The sequence below is a fragment of the Poecilia reticulata genome, chromosome 11 (genome assembly GCF_904066995.2).
Source record: "Poecilia reticulata chromosome 11, P_reticulata-male-v2, whole genome shotgun sequence".
Classification (NCBI taxonomy): Eukaryota; Metazoa; Chordata; class Actinopteri; order Cyprinodontiformes; family Poeciliidae; genus Poecilia; species Poecilia reticulata.
This window is the reverse complement of record NC_088840.1, coordinates 1,713,180-1,731,329: the sequence shown is the minus strand read 5'-3', so window position 1 is coordinate 1,731,329 and position 18,150 is coordinate 1,713,180. Positions and strand designations below refer to the sequence as shown.

Here is an 18,150-nt window from a genome sequence, read left to right as displayed (position 1 = left end):
CTTTTTGAATAATTTTCCTACTTTAGGCCCCGATGGTCCCTCTGGTCCCGGGTCTCCTGGTGGCCCTCTGTCTCCCTGGAAAACAGAACAAAGCGAAAATTTAAAAACAAGAAGCATTGCATGCTGAAATGCTTTCTTTGCAAGCTGTTGCAAATGAAGTCGCCTTTTTTTCTTAGTTTAATTCATTTATTCATGTAATATTTCAATCACAAACACAAATGACATCAAAATTACACATAACATACAATCGATAAATGTGCCCATAAAGTGCAGAAGCGTACTCTGACTGTCTTTTTCCTTCTTGTGCATTTGATCAGGTTCAGTCAGGTTTGGGTGTTTTTGTCTATTATTTGTTTTTCACATCTTTAAAATTGTTTCTATCCATTTCCTGAAACTCATTCAGTAGCTTCTCATAGTCCACCTGCAACACCCTCACGCTGCGACATGAGTCAGCTTTAGTCACCATGAGACATTCTACACTGTAATATAATTTAATTTCTCTTTGGTATTAATAAAGTATTTTTTAATTTGAATTTGAGGAATACCTTGAGGGTGCCTTTTGAACAAGCTGTCCCTATAAGCAATCATTAGAGCAATAAAATGTTCTCACTACCACATTCCTGATTTTATTGGCCTTGGCTGCTTTCCTGTGTAACAAATGAAGCTTTAAAGTGAGCCATTACTGCCACCTGGATGATTTAGAAGGGTATAACCTCACACGAGAGATCTACGATTTCTGTCCTCCAGGACCAGACAGCAACAAAAAAATTAAGTCATAAATTATTTGCTTTGTGAGTTATATTATACTTAAACAAATTTTATGAATGGTGCTATTTTTATTTTACTGTATGTAAACATTTGTTGGAGTCAGTGACATAATCGTCAGAGTCAAACCCGGACAAACCCATGTTTTGCAGACATGGGTTTGTCCTCGTTTCACTCACTTTTAAATTAGGGCAGTTTGGAATCGCTAGTCAAGCAGCAGAAGGATCATACGTACAATATGAAAACTCCACAGAAAGACCAAAGCCAGGATTTTATTTATTTTTTAAATCACAAGTTCCATTAATAAGTGGAATAACATTTCCTTCACTATTAACAATGATCACCAGCTTTAAAAGTCCATTAGCAGAAACAAAGTTTGTGATAGCTGTTCATCACTGTAAAGTCATATGACTGGGAAGAAGTTTTATTTGAACAATTGGTGATCTTTATTTAATTTCTTATTTAATGTATTTTTTTGAAAATAATTTCAATCCTTGAAAGCATTAATGCACATAGGAGGGGATTTTGGATACAAACTTTTTCCCATCTTTTTGTGAAAACAGTGGTCTGGTGTTTATTGGTCGTCTGCTCTGCTCTCCCACCTTCCCTCTGTTAGAGCAGACCAGCAGAAACAAAGTTTCTGTCTGGTTTTCACTGAGACAAATCAAACTCTCATAACTCTGCCATAGATGTCTACTAGACTTGATACTTGATAAACATCAAACCAAAAAACCTAAATAAAGCTTTGGCGGCAGATGTAAGTGACTGTCCTGGGAACTAGAGGCAGACTATATTAACACTGAACATTGTGGAACTGTGATGATGAATCCTGTTGTTTCAGTGACCTTGAAAGGGGCAACAACCATTTAAAAAGACAGGGAATGGATAATATGCCCAAATCCTCATCCTCTGGAACAAAGTCGGCTCAAAGACCCCCAACTAAACATTGGAAGCTTGGATTCCCTGCTTTAGAAAGGCTACATTGGGAACAGGATAAGACCTAATCCACATCTCACATTCCACAAGTGCAGAGCAGGAGATGAACTAAGAGTCTGCAGCGCACATGGCAGACAGGAATCTTTCAATTACTCCACACAACCAAATGAGTCTGTTTCCTGCTGGCAGAGAAAGCTCAGTTGCCACTAAAACTTGGGACTAAAATGCTTTATGGAGAAAAGCCTTCACTTTAGCACCTTGTCTGCATGAAGACAAGGAACAATGACATAGCAACATCTTTACTCAGTTTGGTTGGGGACATTTTTGCTGACCTAGTTTCATTTAACCTTGGAATATTTTTAGTATACAGATCAATTCATGGTTGCTTCAATGACTGCCAGGAGTCCAGGAAGTCATGCCTTATACTCTAACTTTTAATATGCTGAGTTTTAATAATAATACATTTTATTTGTACTGCATGCTACATGATCAAAATCTCAAAATGTTTATAGACAGGTCTTAAAAATCTTTTAAAAGATTGATATGTTTTACTATAGAAATGTCTTTAGTCCTTTTTCTAAAGCACTCTGTGGCTTGTGGTGCCTTCAACGTATCAAGAAGGTCATTCCACATACGAGAACCAGCGGGACAGAAAGCTCTGTCCCCATGGGGCCCAGTCAGGTTCTGGATGCATGCAATGGTGTGTTTTGTAGGGGGAGAAGTTCTCAGAGGTGAGGCGGAGAATGTCCATACATACATGAGTGAGTAGAGAGATGCAAAGCCAGTGAAATGAGTGAAGGACAGGAGTAATGTGTTCACATGTTCACACACTAACTGCAGAGTTTTGGACATATTGGAGCCTCTGTAGACTCTTGGTACACATGGTAAGGAGCTGTGCATTACAACAGTCCAGTCTAATAGACCCAAAGGTACAGTTTGATCTGGTAGGATGAGAGTGGAGCCTAGTTTGGCAACATTATAAAGTTATGGAAGGAGATTTAGCAGAGTTGGTTTACATGAGATTCAAAGGTAAGATGGGAGTTCAATGGAACTGGACAATGTAGAGACCAGAGAAGATGATGCTGGTTAGAGATAACACTAGTTGAGAAGAATGCCACCACTCAGACAACCGATAGAGGTAATGAAACTCAGCTTTTTTAATATTTCAAGTGGGATCTCGAACGGACACAGGCTCGACAACAGGTAGCTCTGGTAACTCAAATGACAGTCAGCATCGACAAGGAACCCACAACCCAGAATAAGGAAATGAAAGACTAAATACCTATGGAACATAATCAGAGAACAAGGCACAGGAAATACCATCAAGAAGACTAAGATGGAATCAATTAACCAATAAAAAGAAAAACACAACACACAAGGGGGGTAAAAGTAACATACAAGCAGCACAAAATCCAAATCCCCCAAACTGTATATGGTGGGTGGAGGGCTAGGGTGGGGGGCACCAGACTCATGGGGACTAGGGCTGTGTAATAATATCGATTTTGTGATATATATTGATATTTTCTTTCCTAGAAAAAAAAAATCGATATTCATCCACAAGTATCGTAACATCCAACTGTCACCTTGCTCACTCACTGCTTGCTTCGCTGGGAGAGTGATTCGGTCATCAGGTTTAGAGTGATTCCTTCAGATGTTTTTTAACCTTGAAGTGTCAAGGTTAAAAAAGTATCAAACTATTCAGAGCAGGGTACTTGGTGCACTTTATTTACTTTACAAATGCATGTAAGCTACAGTTTGTACTGTTTCATTTAAAAGAAACATGTTTTCTCACCACTTCTTTGATTCATTTTGTCCAGCTGTCGACTTTAAGTCTGTGTCCATGTCCAACCAGAGCCAGGTATTGTGTAGTTGGTGCTTTTAGTCAGTTCTCAGTTAAATTAATTCAGTCCAACTCTATAATAGTCACAAAATGTCACCAAAATCACTCTGTCCCTCTAAAATCTTTCAGAAAATCGCAAAAGTGCATTGAATTGTATCGTTTGCTGAATATTGCAATATATATCATATCATGAGCAAAATATCGTGCATTGTATCGTATCGTGAGATTATTGTATCACTACAGCCCTAATGGGGACATTAAGACTCCACACAAAGCAGGTATCGGCACTTAAGCTAATAAACAAGTTGGTCTTCAGTTTTACAAAAAACACACTGCAAGATAAAAAGATCAAATGATGAAATGTATTGTTCGTAATACAGCTGAAAAAGGTGAATAATGTATGCTTTATTCTGATCCCAGTGCTGCTGTCTTCATCTTAATCATTTATACGAATTATAATGATTTAAATTTGACATAAATACATTCTGGTTGTATAGTCCAGCCATGATGAAGAGCTGATGGATGTGCTGCCTTTCAGTGTGGAAGGATGGTGAGGGGATTTGAGAGGGTCTATTTCAGAACTGCTGCAAGAACAAAGACTTTAATCTGAGTTCATGTCAAACAACAAAAAAAATACTGTTTTTAACTGTATGTACATGTCATTATTGCTCTAGATGTCATTGTATTTTTTTTCCCTATCTTTTTGTTCGTAATACAGACCTTATCCTTCGGTTTGTTCTTTTTACTGATCTGTAGTTCCACAAAAATGCACTGGATCAATTTGGGTAATAACATAGTTAGATTACTTGTTTTATGATCATAAGTCTGTTTTTTTTTTTTTTTTTACTGTGCTCAGCTGAAACTTGCATGCTGACAAAAGATTATGCAAAACATCTGAGAAAATGTTTTGCATAATCTTTTGTCTAGGGCATTGTTTAGATAATGATACAACTCAATTCTAAAGAAAGTATTACTTTTATTTTTTTTGAGTTCATTTAAATCCAAAGGTTGTTCATTATTAAGTATATCAACAAACCCTCCTTAAATTCAACATCCAGGAGTCACAACTCTGGAATGTACTGGATTGATTATTAATAATTTGCAACCATGTGTAAAGATTGTTAATCAAAGTAATAATATTATTTAGACATCACCTCCTCTCCTTTACGGCCTGCTAATCCAGCAGGTCCAGCCAGACCCTGTGGAGAAACAAAACAATATCTCAGTTTTTCCTTGCACTTCAGTGAGCCTTTATCATAACAGTTTATTGATGTAACACAACAATAATGCCTACTTTTCCTCCTTTTGCACCAAAAGCTCCAAATTTGCCTCGTTCCCCCTGGAAGATGAACACAGACAGCAGAGGAGAGAACACATCTGTTGAACCCAGACACTGACTCAAGTCAAACCAACTGAAACCAAAGCTGCGCTGACTGCTTTTTGGTTACGATATCTAAATGAGGAACTTATTTGTTTATGATGGGAAGCCATTGATTAAAACATGACATAGCTGCAAACAAATGAGCCCAAAATGTGCTCTTTGTGCTTGTAATGAAGAAATATGCATCACATAGTTCCAGTCAAAATTTTCCATAAATATGTTATTTAGAAATGCATACCTTTTCACCTTTCCTTCCAGATCTTCCCTGTCAAAAGAACCATCTTACATTATTTGTTTTCCATCATATTGTACAAGCCACATTATCATAAAACATTGCAGTAGTTCAGATTTCCTGAAGTAATATCCTTTAATGTTATTACCAGTTCCTTGAACTGTAGTGGACACATATACCGCTGACTTTGCAGGAAAGTAAGTGAATTGCCAGACTTGTGGAAGGTTAGCAGAGGCTCAGAACATTTTAACAAGTTTTACACATTCTAAATTCAACCTGAAAATGACTAAATATTTATATTGGTGGAATATTTGTGTGTAATATAATCTTTCAACAGAAACCACGTAACTACTGAGTTATTGCTGTTTTCTTAGCCAGGTTTGTCTCAGACTTGGTTTGTACTAAGGGGTCTGAAGTGTTGACAGAATTTAAACCTAATATTGTGTTAATGTAGTTACAATTTCATGTCATGATTTTTTCCACCCGCCACCTCAAAGAGGGACGAATGAAGATATGAATATGCTATGCTGACCTTGAAAGAAAAACTTTGCCTTTCCTGACACTGCTTCAACAGAAAATATCCTCTTTTACATTTGGTGTAGCTCAGTTGTACATGTCAGAGTAGGAGGCGAACCAGAACCCAGCCTTTTGTGGCACAGAGTTTAACTTGAGTCAGGAGGAGTTGTGAAATGGCCAGAGCTAGAAGCTGCTGTCAGGAGCAGGCAGATTCCCAGGTGGCTCTGGGCCAAGAGTTGGGTCATCCAAATCCTTCTTTTGGTCTGGTGTTTCTTACCAGCTACTGTCAATGCCTGAGTTCTGCTCATGCATTGACAGTAGCTGGCAGTCACACAGATGTTGTGCTTTGCAAACTTTGTAGCTTCAGTTTTTTGTTGAAAGTTCTCACTGCTGTCAGAGCTTCATTACTGTCTAGCAAAACAATATTCTCACTGGATAAGACCAGATCCTGTAAAAGTGCATATGATTTGAATCTGCTTGTATTATAAAATATATTGGGATGACTTCTGTTGTGAATTATTGATGTATAAATAAATAGAAGAGAATTTGAAAATGAACAGGAATAAATGTGCTTAAAACTATTGCCTGCTTGTGTTAACAAAAAAAAATCCTGCTGATACTCTTGCACCTGAAATCCTGAACCATACTTTATGGTGAGGGTTTAATTGCTGTGCACATGACTTTGAATGTCCAAAAGGCTCCGATGAGCATCTGAATGGTCTGTTCTTGAAGAAGGCCCAATACAACATTGTTGCCATCAGTGCAGAGCTTGCTTAAGAAGTGGTGGTCATTGGTCATTAAGACATCACAAAACATGGTGACTTTTTGAACAGTCCAGGAATAACTAGATGAGCATCATGGGTAACACTTTATTTGAAGGGGTGTACATAAGACTGACATGACACTGTCTTAAACATGTCATAACACCTGTCATGAACATAAAGAAGTCTTTATGAATATTTATGACTGTTGTAATATACTGTCATTCGGTAAAGAATGACACTTTTAATGCAAAGTTGCTCTAAAAGTTGCATTAAAAGTCCATTAAAAATGCCAACTTTGCATTAAATTGTCATTATTTACAAAATCATGCAAAATTGGCATTTTTAATGGACTTTTAATGCAACTTTTAGAGCAACTTTGCATTAAAAGGTGTTAACGCTATAAGATGAACGCTCTCTATCGTGGTATCACCCATAGAGGGATTTCTTTATTTAAATGGGTTCATTTTTCAGAGGGATACAAAGTGAAGGTATCGTGATTTTAGTAATTACATGTTTATAAGAGCGATTTTCTGTTGTTCTTCCATGGTAGCGGGCAGCTTTCGAACGGAAATAAAACACTTTTTAATATAAATTGCTGCTTTGACATGATCACAGAACTGCCAAAACATAGCCTACATAAATACCAGACAAAGTGAATCACAGCAGCGCCATCAGCCGGTGTAACGCTGAACTGATGCGGAGCGAAGCTGCGCCATGAAGCTACAAACACTGAATGGAAGAAGAGCTGCCATCAATACAGTTTCAGCCAAGCATGATTTAATGTTACACAATACAGTTTTACCAAGTTGCTCAAAGTCTAAACTTGTTGTGCATTGTTGTGCATTTAAGGTGTAAAGTTTACCTTCGACCAAACGCCCCCCAAAGGCATCCCAGAGCCCCCCTTTTGTAAAAATGTCCGCCAGCGCCCCCTGCCGTCCTCTGAACGCCCCCTAGGGGGCGGTACCGCCCACGTTGAGAACCACTATCCTAGCTAGTAATGCCATCATAGGAAAGTAGCAGGAGAAGATTGAAATATTCTGAAATACCTGAAGACCCGAGATTCCTGGACGCCCATTAGTACCAGGTTCACCCTGAATTCAACGAATTCAAACAAAACAACCCGTCAAACAACTTTTCATCGATTGATCCAGCTAATAAACAACAGAAAATGACGACAGATAAAACTTTACCTGAGACCCCTTTGGACCTGGAGCACCATCCAAGCCTGTCTTACCTGGTTTCCCCTGAATCAAAGAAAAGAATCAGTTATGCAGCCAAGAACTCCAGACTGCAAAACATACTGATCATTTGTCCTGGTATTATTGCAACATAGGAGCATTGAAAATGGAAGCATGGTGGAGATGTCTACCAATGATGAACAGGCAAAGGAAAAAACACACTGGGATCACTCGATCCCAGTGTCTTTGGAATGAAGAATGTTTCTAATGGTTGTTGGAAATTTGATGAGATCCCTAATGTAGAATGCTGCCTTGCCATATAGGTATTGATATGTGAGAAGACAGTTTGTGTTGAGTCCTCATGTGTAACAGGAGCCAGTGGACAGAGTGGAGGGCGGCTGTGGTTTGGTCATCTGTGTTCCCTGGTCAGCATCCTGCTGGCACTGCTCTAGATATGCTGGACCCTCTGAATGCTCCTGCTATCAAGGGGAGCATCGCAGTAGTCCAGCCTGGAGGAAAGGAGAGGACTGCAACATGCCTTGAATACATAGCACCACAATAAGCAGAGTACACCTGCACATGGGAACCGAATCTCTGGGAACCACACTGTAGAGCAATGGACAGCAGTCAGCTGCCTCTGTTTTGGACTGCTATTATTAAATGTATATATTTTTTTAAATAAATCAGACACTCCCAATGTATTTAAACTGAGTTCTGCATCAGGAGGACAGATACTTGACATTCCTGTTATCCTCTGAACCGTAGAGCTTAAATAAGACCTAACAAGTCATGCTTGCTAACCAAACACCATCTCAGTTATGTTAGCAAATCCATAAATAAATAAGTGAATAAAATGACATTGAGTATGCCTCCAATGCGATACTTGAGTAAAGGGATATTTCCCTGCTTCTTAGAAGTAATCTCAACTTTTGTTCAGCTTCAGTTCACACTCTAAAACATACGGGCTGGTCAAACCTGGACTGAATTGTTCTACATTTGTATATTTGGTTCCACACACTACAAAGTACAGCAAATGGTGTACATGCTTTAGTTTTAGCAAAAGCATGTACCAGTACTGAGAACAGAAACTAGCAAGGAACCTAGTTAAAATGTGAGTTAAAATAATAACAGCATGATAGTAAGAACTGTGACCAATTTGCCAACAACGGAAATATTCAATACCTGCAGGTCTAATGTACACATGGCAAAAAGTACATTTAAATCAGTGACCTGACTGTGACTTGTCTCCAACACAAGCTGGAGCTTTGCTCATGGTTTATCCCCCAGTGTATTAGAATCAAACAGCTGCACCTGCAATCAGGCCACCAGAATTGCTATTCTGGTGGCCTGATTGGATGAGAGAATATCTGACTAAACCCTTTTCTAAAGAACATGAAGGACACCTGCAGACCTGGCCGTAAAGTTGCTACAGAACTAGTTGCATTTAAAAGCATCAGAAAGGCCAACAGATTCACTCTCTGACTACACATTAGGTAAACCTAACAGGATTTTGGAGCTCATGGCACATTGATCATCATTCATTCATGTTACAGTTCAATTTGAGGCTCAATCAACCAAATGACGTTTTTCAATCTGTTATTGTCCAATTTTGGTGAGTTTGTAGGAATTGTAGCAGTGCTTAGCTGATAGGAGTGGAACCCAGTGTGTGCTGCTGTAACCCATCTGCTTCATGACTAAACAGGTTGGATGGTATTTGCCATATATTGGAAGTAGCAGGCAGTTTTGAGCTACCTTTGCCTATCCATTGTCCTGCACCATTGTCTATATTCTCAGTTGGCACACATGTCCCAGACCTTCTTTGTGGACATTTTCTCTGTAAACTGAGAAACAGCTGCGTGTGAAAATCCCTGCAGCTCACCAGTTTCTGAAGCCCTCAGACCAGCTGGTCTGGCGCCAACAGCCACATGTGATTAGATAGATAGATAGATAGGTAGGTAGGTAGGTAGGTAGGTAGGTAGGTAGGTAGGTAGGTAGGTAGGTAGGTAGGTAGGTAGGTAGGTAGGTAGGTAGGTAGGTAGGTAGGTAGGTAGGTAGATAGATAGATAGATAGATAGATAGATAGATAGATAGATAGATAGATAGATAGATAGATAGATAGATAGATAGATAGATAGATAGATAGATAGATAGATAGATAGATAGATAGATAGATAGATAGATAGATAGATAGATAGATAGATAGATAGATAGATAGATAGATAGATAGATAGATAGATAGATAGATAGATAGATAGATAGATAGATAGATAGATAGATAGATAGATAGATAGATAGATAGATATGTTATACGTGCCAATATATGACAGCTTAGACACCATGGAACTTATCTGAACCAATACGTTTTCTCAAACAGCTGAGCTAGACTGACAGAACCATCTTTACCCACTCAGCCACAACCTTCAGATAAAAGGAAGATGCTAACTTTCATTTGTGCTGTTCAATCAATCAATCAATCAATCAATCAATCAATCAATCAATCAATCAATCAATCAATCAATCAATCAATCAATCAATCAATCAATCAATCAATCAATCAATCAATCAATCAATCAATCAATCAATCAATCAATGTGTAAGATGTTATTTATAGAACATCTTACACATCTAGTGACCAAAGTGCTGAACAGAAAAAATTAAGTACAATCAATCAGACCAAAGACAGAAAAAATAAATATAGCATGAATGAAAAGCACAGCCCAACAATATTTGCTCAACTGGAATAAAAAGCTACCTTGAAAAGATGAGGATTTAAAATTTTTAAAAAACATTCAGTGTCATGACTTGTAGTGTTATAGAAGAGCCGCAGCACTCAGATCAAGGGTGAGGTAGAAAACTTCTTTCTTTAATGTCAAACTATGAGCAGGATCTGACACAATGTGTTGAGAACAGGTAGCACAGAAAACTGAATGTCCAAGACTCAGATAAACTCAAACAACTGTTAAGGACCCTCAAAGACAGAGCACAACACTAGAGGTTAAAAACACGCAGGAACATTGAGGGGACACGACAGAGACGGTACAATCAAAGGTACAACACGATAACACAGGGACTAATTAACCAATAAAGGGAAAAACAAGACACCAGATGACTGAATTTATCGATCAGCCTGTACTAGAAAACCATAATCCTCACACAAAGTATTAGACATTCTTACAATAAAAGGGAGATAGTTCCAGAGTTCTGGAGCAACAACACAACAACACTCTGGTCACAAGATGAGTCCTGTCCAGAAGCCACTGGTGTGTCTTCTTCTGGAAATATGCTTGTTTATAAGTTCTATTAAATAAATAAAAAAATGCCTGATCATTTATAAGTTTAAAGATCAAAATGAAAAATCTTAAAATCCAACATACAGCCAGTGCAGAGCAGACAATCTCAGGGTAATGTGGAATACTAAACCATAACTAGGCGGGCGGTGTTTCTCTATATATTAATTTACAAAGGCCTTAAGATCATGCAGCATGCAGAAATGCCCCTAACCTACTTAGTATGATACATGTCAACAACAGCATACTTACTAGACTGCCAGGGCGACCCCTCTCCCCCTTCTCACACCTACAGTTCTTTGGCTGTGGGCACTGAAATAAAGATACAGAGAACACATCTTAACCGACACACTGTAAATATATAGTAAATATATAGTAATCAAAGATGCAAAGAGTCTCTGACTGAAAAATATGTATAATCTGAGAGCTAATGTTACTTACCCCTGTTGTAACAACTGTATCCTGCAAGAAGGAAAAGAATCAGTCTCTAAATATCTGTCCTTTAAAAAATGGAAATATGAATAAAATCATAGTACTTGTGATGGAACAAGATCACAAGACCTCTCCACCACAGCAAATTTACTCACTATTTCACTGAAGACTTTTTCATCAAGCTGGCTGTCAGAGAGACTGAGCACATGCTGCTGTGGGGGGGCACTGGCAATGGATCGTAGCTGTGTTCCCATGGTATCTGGGTTGGGCAACGCAGACAGCCTGATGGTGAACACCCTGATGTTGTGCTGTTTGGCCTCTGCAGCCGCTGTGATGGCACTGGGGCTGCGAGGGTGGTCTCTTCCGTCCGTCATGAGCAGCGCCACCCTGAGACCACTGGGGGACGTCTCCTGCCTGAATATCTTGGTGGCATTGGTGATAGCATAGGCAGAGTATGACCCATGGCCAATGAAAGTCATTGAGGCCACCCGACTCTGGAAGACATCCATGTCCTGCCAGTCTCTGAAGTTATGCTCTACTGATACTTTGCTGCTGTACTGCAGGGCAGCAAGGCGCAGGCGCAGACGCCAGCCTGCAGGGTGAAGCTGCATGAGCTTGGTGCTGAAGCGCAGGATGAATGTCTTCTGCTGCTCAAACAGCACAGGTTGGGCATTCTCTGTACTGTCCACTATGAACATGATATCCACTGGGCAGGCCAAGGCTAGCCAGAGAGAAAACAGTCTTATTACATTCAAATAGTACTGAAACAATAACATTTAACTGCGGCTCCACCGGTCAAATATGATTGAATTCCTTTGAGTCACTCTCTGTTACTACTGATATTGTTTGGTGAAACAGTGCCAACAGATTCACTTCAACAGTAGGCAGCCTCTTGAAGCTGATGACCACTCATTTTAGAGCTAAATGGTTTCAGTCCACATCAGTTTATAAAAAGGTCTATAATCAAAAATAGCTACACTATTTTATATCTATCATCAGACACCACTACTGCTGGCCATAAATCTGAAATGGCCATATCTAAACAATTTCAAGTTCATGACAGTTATTCACAAATGGACATTTAAAACAGCTGCTGATCATCTAAGGAGTGGACATTCCAGTAAGTTTCACCCAACGTCACACTGTGAAATACTTTGAGATTAAGGAGCTTCATCCCACATTCTATAAGCCTCAGTTAGGAGTTTAAATATTAAGATGTGTGACTGTAAAAGCACAAAAACTACCACTGAAGCAGCTTGACGTGTGTGGAAGGGTTGCCAGGAAAAATATGTTTTGGTTCAAAAAAGAAAATGGCAACATCACTTACAACGTTACAACCCAATCATCTTCAACCTCCGGAACAATCCGCTTCGACAGATGAAACCAGGATTTGGAAAAGATCCAAAAATCTTACACGAAATAATGTGGAACCTACTGGTAGCATGTGAAGCACATGACCACAGAAAATAAACAGAATTACATATCTCTGGAAATGTCTACAAAATCTTTTTTTTTGCTGTCAGTTCAAAACACTGCTTGAGACTGTGTGAAACATAGCCACCCAAATGAGATGGTGAGGGAAAGGAAATGCTGTCACACACTAACTCCAATAACACTTCTGGCAGCTGCCAACTTCACAAAATCCTTCCCTTTATGGACCAAACATTACAATTTGGACCAATAAGTAAGACTTTTCTTTCTCTGCAACAAAAACGTTCTGTGTGTCTTTTGCTCCATTGCAGGGCCGCATTCTAAGTGGACGTTATGATCAAGTGGAGGTCATTACGTCCCAGCAGTTTGAGTGAAAAATGTGTGGGACCTAATGGTACTGTGTGAAGCATTTTGTAATTTGTCATTATTAATCTAAGGAAACAAATATGTTTGGGTTTCCTCAAGTCTGTGTTTTAGAGCAATGTTTGTTCATTGTTTATACTCCATTTAGTTCGGAATATTACAGCGTCTTCCATGTGAACACTTGCACAAAATTGCTGCTGGCCCCCTGTTGATGACTGAAAAACCTACAACAGTCACTGAAATAACTTTAAACTGAATAAATAAATACATAAAAGTTTACTGAAAATTAACCAATGGAAATCAGAAATTGCATTTAAATTGTGGTTCAACAAAATCTTTCATAAAAACTACGATTAGTAAACTAGTAAAAAAGGCCTGGGCAAAAGTAATGGCACCTCTTGAAAAGATAGAAATCAATTTCACCATAGGAGCATGTTAAACTAAGGTCTGTCCACTATTTGTTTTCCAGGTGTCATTAAACCTGTAATCAGTCACTCTGCCCATTAAAAGACTGACACATAGTCATTGTGCTGCTTGGTGAAGGGAATGTATTAAAGTGAAAATCAATCATGGGAAGGGAAGGAGATTGGAAAAAAAATGATAGACCAGAATGTTAAAGGTAAAGACTAGAAGAATCTTTCCAAGCAGCTTGGTGCTCATCTGACTACAGTTGTATATATTATTCAGAAGTTTAAGGTCTACAGGATGGTAGCCAACCTCCCTAACCTTGGTCACAACAGGAAAATTGAAGTGAAGAGAAGGATAATAGGAAAACAGCCCAGAACAATCTCCAAAAACATCAAAGGTGAACTTCAAGATGTAATACATCATTGCAGAAGTCTCAGTCAGAAATCATCTGATTGCAGTGGTTGCCTTAAAGGGTGGCAGAACAAAATATTAAGCTACAGGTACCATCATTTTTTTAATGTTTTTTTTTATTTTTTTTTTTATGAATCTGTTGAACAATAAAGACTGTTGATAAATCTGCTGCCAACATCATAAAAACATTTCTATATGAAAGGTTTTCCTCACAGAAAAACTGGTGCATATTTATATTTATTATATTAATGGTCTGTAAAAATTAATCAGTACCTCAGCAATTTTGTCAGCTAAAATTATTTTATCTAATTTTAGCTTCCTGACTGTACAAGACTATTTAGGTTATCAAAGATCTTTTCTTTCTCTGTTACCAAGACTAGAACTAAACAAGGTGATGCCTTTCAGTGTTGGAACAAACTGCAAAGCTAAAAGTTGAAAAAACCTCCTTTAAGTTAGAACTGAAATCACAACTTTTCCTGGAGCTTCCAAACAAAGAATAAAAACTGCTTTTCACTTCATTTTTCCCGTCCGTTCATCAGGGTATAGCTCCCAGGGATAAAACCAGACCTCCCACTTCCAATCAATGCTTTCCAGCAATCACAAGGTGCTCAGTAGGTGTTCAGTCTGTCTCTGTTTTCTGGTTCTGCCCAGGGAACTTCCTCAGTAGGAAATGATCAATAAATCTTTACAGGAAGTAGCCTGATCCAATGCCCAAACCAAATTAACGGATTCCTTTTAATGCAGATAAGCAACACAATTTCAGGCTCCTCTGGATGACTCATCTTAATTACACCACAAATACACCAAAAATAAAGTCCAACTAATCTGTAGTGGGAAGGCCATTTTAATGCTGGCATGTGGGATCTCAGTCTTGTAGTCATGGTCCATATGTTATGGTCACTTATAACGAGATGCTAAAATACCTGAACTCTCCTGTTTGAGGTGAAGGTTAAACCCTGATCTAGATGAAGCAATTCAACTCCTTTCATTTTAGCTTACAGAGTTAGACTCGGGTCACCAGGCTACTTCACACTTGGATGTGGACTGAACTAGTGCACACAGAAGGTCCTCATCTCAGTTCACCAAAAGAACTACATAATGTGCAAACACACTTTATTCCAAACAATTAATGAGACTGAGGCTTCCAAACCAGATGCTCTTCTATCCCAGGAACAACACAAGCAGTAACAGCTGTAACTATGTGATGTCCCTTTAAGACAGCCTATGTTGTACCTGGTGATGTTATTTGTATGTGTCTCTACTCCGCTGTCAAGAGTGTGGGAGAAACGTGCTGCAGATGGGCTCATGGTCTGAGACTGACCTTTACATTTTATCTGCCTAACTCTGAGTGACGTTGCAGACTGTTTGGACTCTGCTTATTTCATGTCTGACAATTCAGCAGCCATTCAACCAGGCTTTTTAAGGTTGCTGAAGAGTGTGTTTATTAAAGGACAAATACTGAGGAATTCCTATTGCCAGTGTGGTTGTGAGTTTTTGACTGTCCTGATGATTGTCTGCTTCCTCCTCACCACCACTGCACATAACCCAAGAGTTGCAGTAACCTGAGGGGATCCTTGGGGGAATCCAGCGTTCACTGAGAACCAGCTCCACTAGAATGTGAACTCAGCTCTTGCTTTGGGATCAAATCAAGGACCAGGTAGTGCTTTAAAGCCACCTAGTATGCCATACTCCCTCAACACTCCACATAGAATGCCTCAAGGGACATGGTCACAAACATTTTCTAGATACATAAAACACATGTAGACCACACTATCCAACCTCCTAGCCTTAAACATTCAAATAAACTTGCACTGCCTTCACAAAGAGATACTCGTTAAAGATCAGTTGCACAACACTCACGTTTGGCCTTGTATGTGATGACCTGGTTGTCTCTCTGATCTTTCCTCCTTCTGTTTTGGCATTTGATTGGACATGACAGCACCAAAATTAGCGCAAAAATCTTCACAAGCTCCAGCACATTCATTGTAGTGAGCTGCAGAGAGAGAAAAATGCAGAGATGTACTTAGTGAGAATCTGTGGTAGGTAGCAAAGCTGCAGTAATTTGATGTGGACACATGAGGGAGACATGAGTATCCAGACTGAACACAGATTTACTGCTGGATATAATTTCAGTCCCTGATAGTTCTCCTACACTGTATCTGTCTATGAAACTATAGACTTTTTGCTCACTTTTTCCATAGTGTGTGCTTGTGTTAGAACAGTGAATTCAAAGCTACACATTTCAGTGCATTCACTTTTTTTTAAAGGTTTTATTGGCTCTAGTGGCCTTTATTTGATAGTTATTATCGGCTGTATTTAGAGAAGGGGCAAAGGTTGCCAGGCTGGGAATCGAACCAGCGACAGCCGCGTCGAGGACTAACGCCTCCATATGTGGGTTGTGCTTAACCCCTGCGCCACCACAGCACGCCCCGGTGTATTCACATTTACAGAATTTGCTTCTGGTCTTGATTTTTATGAAACACCTAAATTGCTTTGATATTATTTTATGATGCATAACTCCATGTAGTCTTCTTGCCGTCTATCACAACCAGAATTTCAAATAACACTGTTACTCCTATCACAAATGTATCTCTCCTATTGTTATTATTTGATTATTACATGAATTATTGTGTCTGCTTTGTGGAAAATAGTTCCTCTCCATGGGTGGTTGTGCTTTCTAGTCATTTCTCTCTTGTTCTCTGTGTTAGCCTTGCTTATATGTTCTTATAAAAGTAAAAATAAAATAAAAAAAATAAAAGTGTCTTGTTTTTACAACAGTGCAATAAAATTTTTCTACTGCAAATATAGAGCCTGAAATGGTATTAACAAAAGTGATAGAAAATAAATGCACTTTTACCTGTTTGTTCATAAAAAGAAGCACCAGGTTAATCCATGAGTGAGATGAAGCAGCAGTTCTGCCTGGAGGGACAAGGAGCAGTGACTGGGTAAGACCTGGACTCAGGATCGAACCAGAGGCAAGACTCACAGCTACTTCCTGTTGTTGCCTTCACAATAAAGCTTTATTATTTGTGTTAGTTTTGAATTTATTTTACAGCAAGTTCTTTATTTCAACATAAAACTGCATTTCTTTTATATTATATATATGATTGTATGCACAGACTTACGCAGACCTTTTTCTTTCTTAAAAAAAAAAGAATAAAAAAAAGATGTGTAGCTTACAGTGTTGATCTTATTAAGAGCTAACCACTGGTCAGCTAGCACACTGTGTGACCAGATCACACACTGTGTGAGGGCATAGGATAACTCCTGTCACAATCCAATCCAATAATGAGTGGATCAAGTTATGGCTGCTTTTTAGATCCAGATCCTGAAAACTGGGAGAGAAGGATGGGAGATGAGACTGTAGGAAGAATTCATGGCAAGACAAGAATCGTGTTTGTCACAGTAGCTGTCAAACTACACAAGGTTTTCAGGAAATTAAGAACATGGATTGATTATTTTTTATATTGTACTAAAACACACAACTAAAAACATTTAAGAACGGCTCAGAGCAAAACCATGGACTGAGTTTCTGAATTCTCTGTGTGTAGAGCTTCTGCTCTGTCTCTACTGCACATGGTTGTGAGGTTTTAGCAAGCAGGTTACCTGAGGTCAACATCTATCTCCTCCATGTCTTTATTTCTCTACTTGACCACTACTTGGAAATGGTGCGTATTCAAGGGCTTTCTATGGATTTAGGCCTCATTGAATAGGATAAAAAAATATTGATGCTCGGAAATAAACCAAACACAAACACATATATTAGTAGTCTCTCTAACTGGGTTCATTTCTAAATTATGTTACCGGAAAATAACTATTTTTGGACATATGAGGACTTGAAAATTAATTCCCCTCTTCACAATCTGAATGCACCATGATGAGTAACTTTAGGTTTAACTCTATTAGCTGGGAAAAGCTCATAGAGTTATTTCCATGGCTTCAGTCTTACAGCAAACGACAGCCATTATCAACAACAGGATAAAACATGGAACAATGAACAACATTTCCAGAAGTGGCTGGAAACACCAAAATTACTCTAGAACCCAAAACTAAAGTATGGTTCAACTGTGTGACTGTTGGCCATTGTGGACAACCAGTTTTTAGTTTAGGGAAAATTACATTTCACAAAAGGCCAGGTTGGTTTGGATGCTCATTTTTTCCCCTTTGATATACAGAATGAACATTAAAAACCACCTTTGATATTCA

At 38.8% G+C, this 18,150-nt stretch overlaps 1 protein-coding gene across 1 annotated transcript in view; it reads right to left on the bottom strand.

The window, feature by feature from the left end:
• The window catches only part of col28a1a (collagen, type XXVIII, alpha 1a), a 48,897-nt gene extending 31,894 nt beyond the window's left edge, over positions 1–17,003 (bottom strand). Inside the window, exons 1-11 of the mRNA XM_008421231.2 lie at positions 16,802–17,003; positions 15,805–15,937; positions 11,487–12,052; positions 11,341–11,361; positions 11,152–11,211; positions 7,625–7,678; positions 7,481–7,525; positions 5,161–5,187; positions 4,836–4,880; positions 4,696–4,740; positions 22–75 (exon numbers count right to left, since the gene is read on the bottom strand). Coding sequence (XP_008419453.2) covers positions 22–75; positions 4,696–4,740; positions 4,836–4,880; positions 5,161–5,187; positions 7,481–7,525; positions 7,625–7,678; positions 11,152–11,211; positions 11,341–11,361; positions 11,487–12,052; positions 15,805–15,937; positions 16,802–16,813 — 1,062 coding nt within the window. The 5' untranslated portion in view covers positions 16,814–17,003. The remainder of the gene's footprint in view (positions 1–21; positions 76–4,695; positions 4,741–4,835; positions 4,881–5,160; positions 5,188–7,480; positions 7,526–7,624; positions 7,679–11,151; positions 11,212–11,340; positions 11,362–11,486; positions 12,053–15,804; positions 15,938–16,801) is intronic.
• Between the last annotated feature and the right edge of the window lie 1,147 nt (positions 17,004–18,150).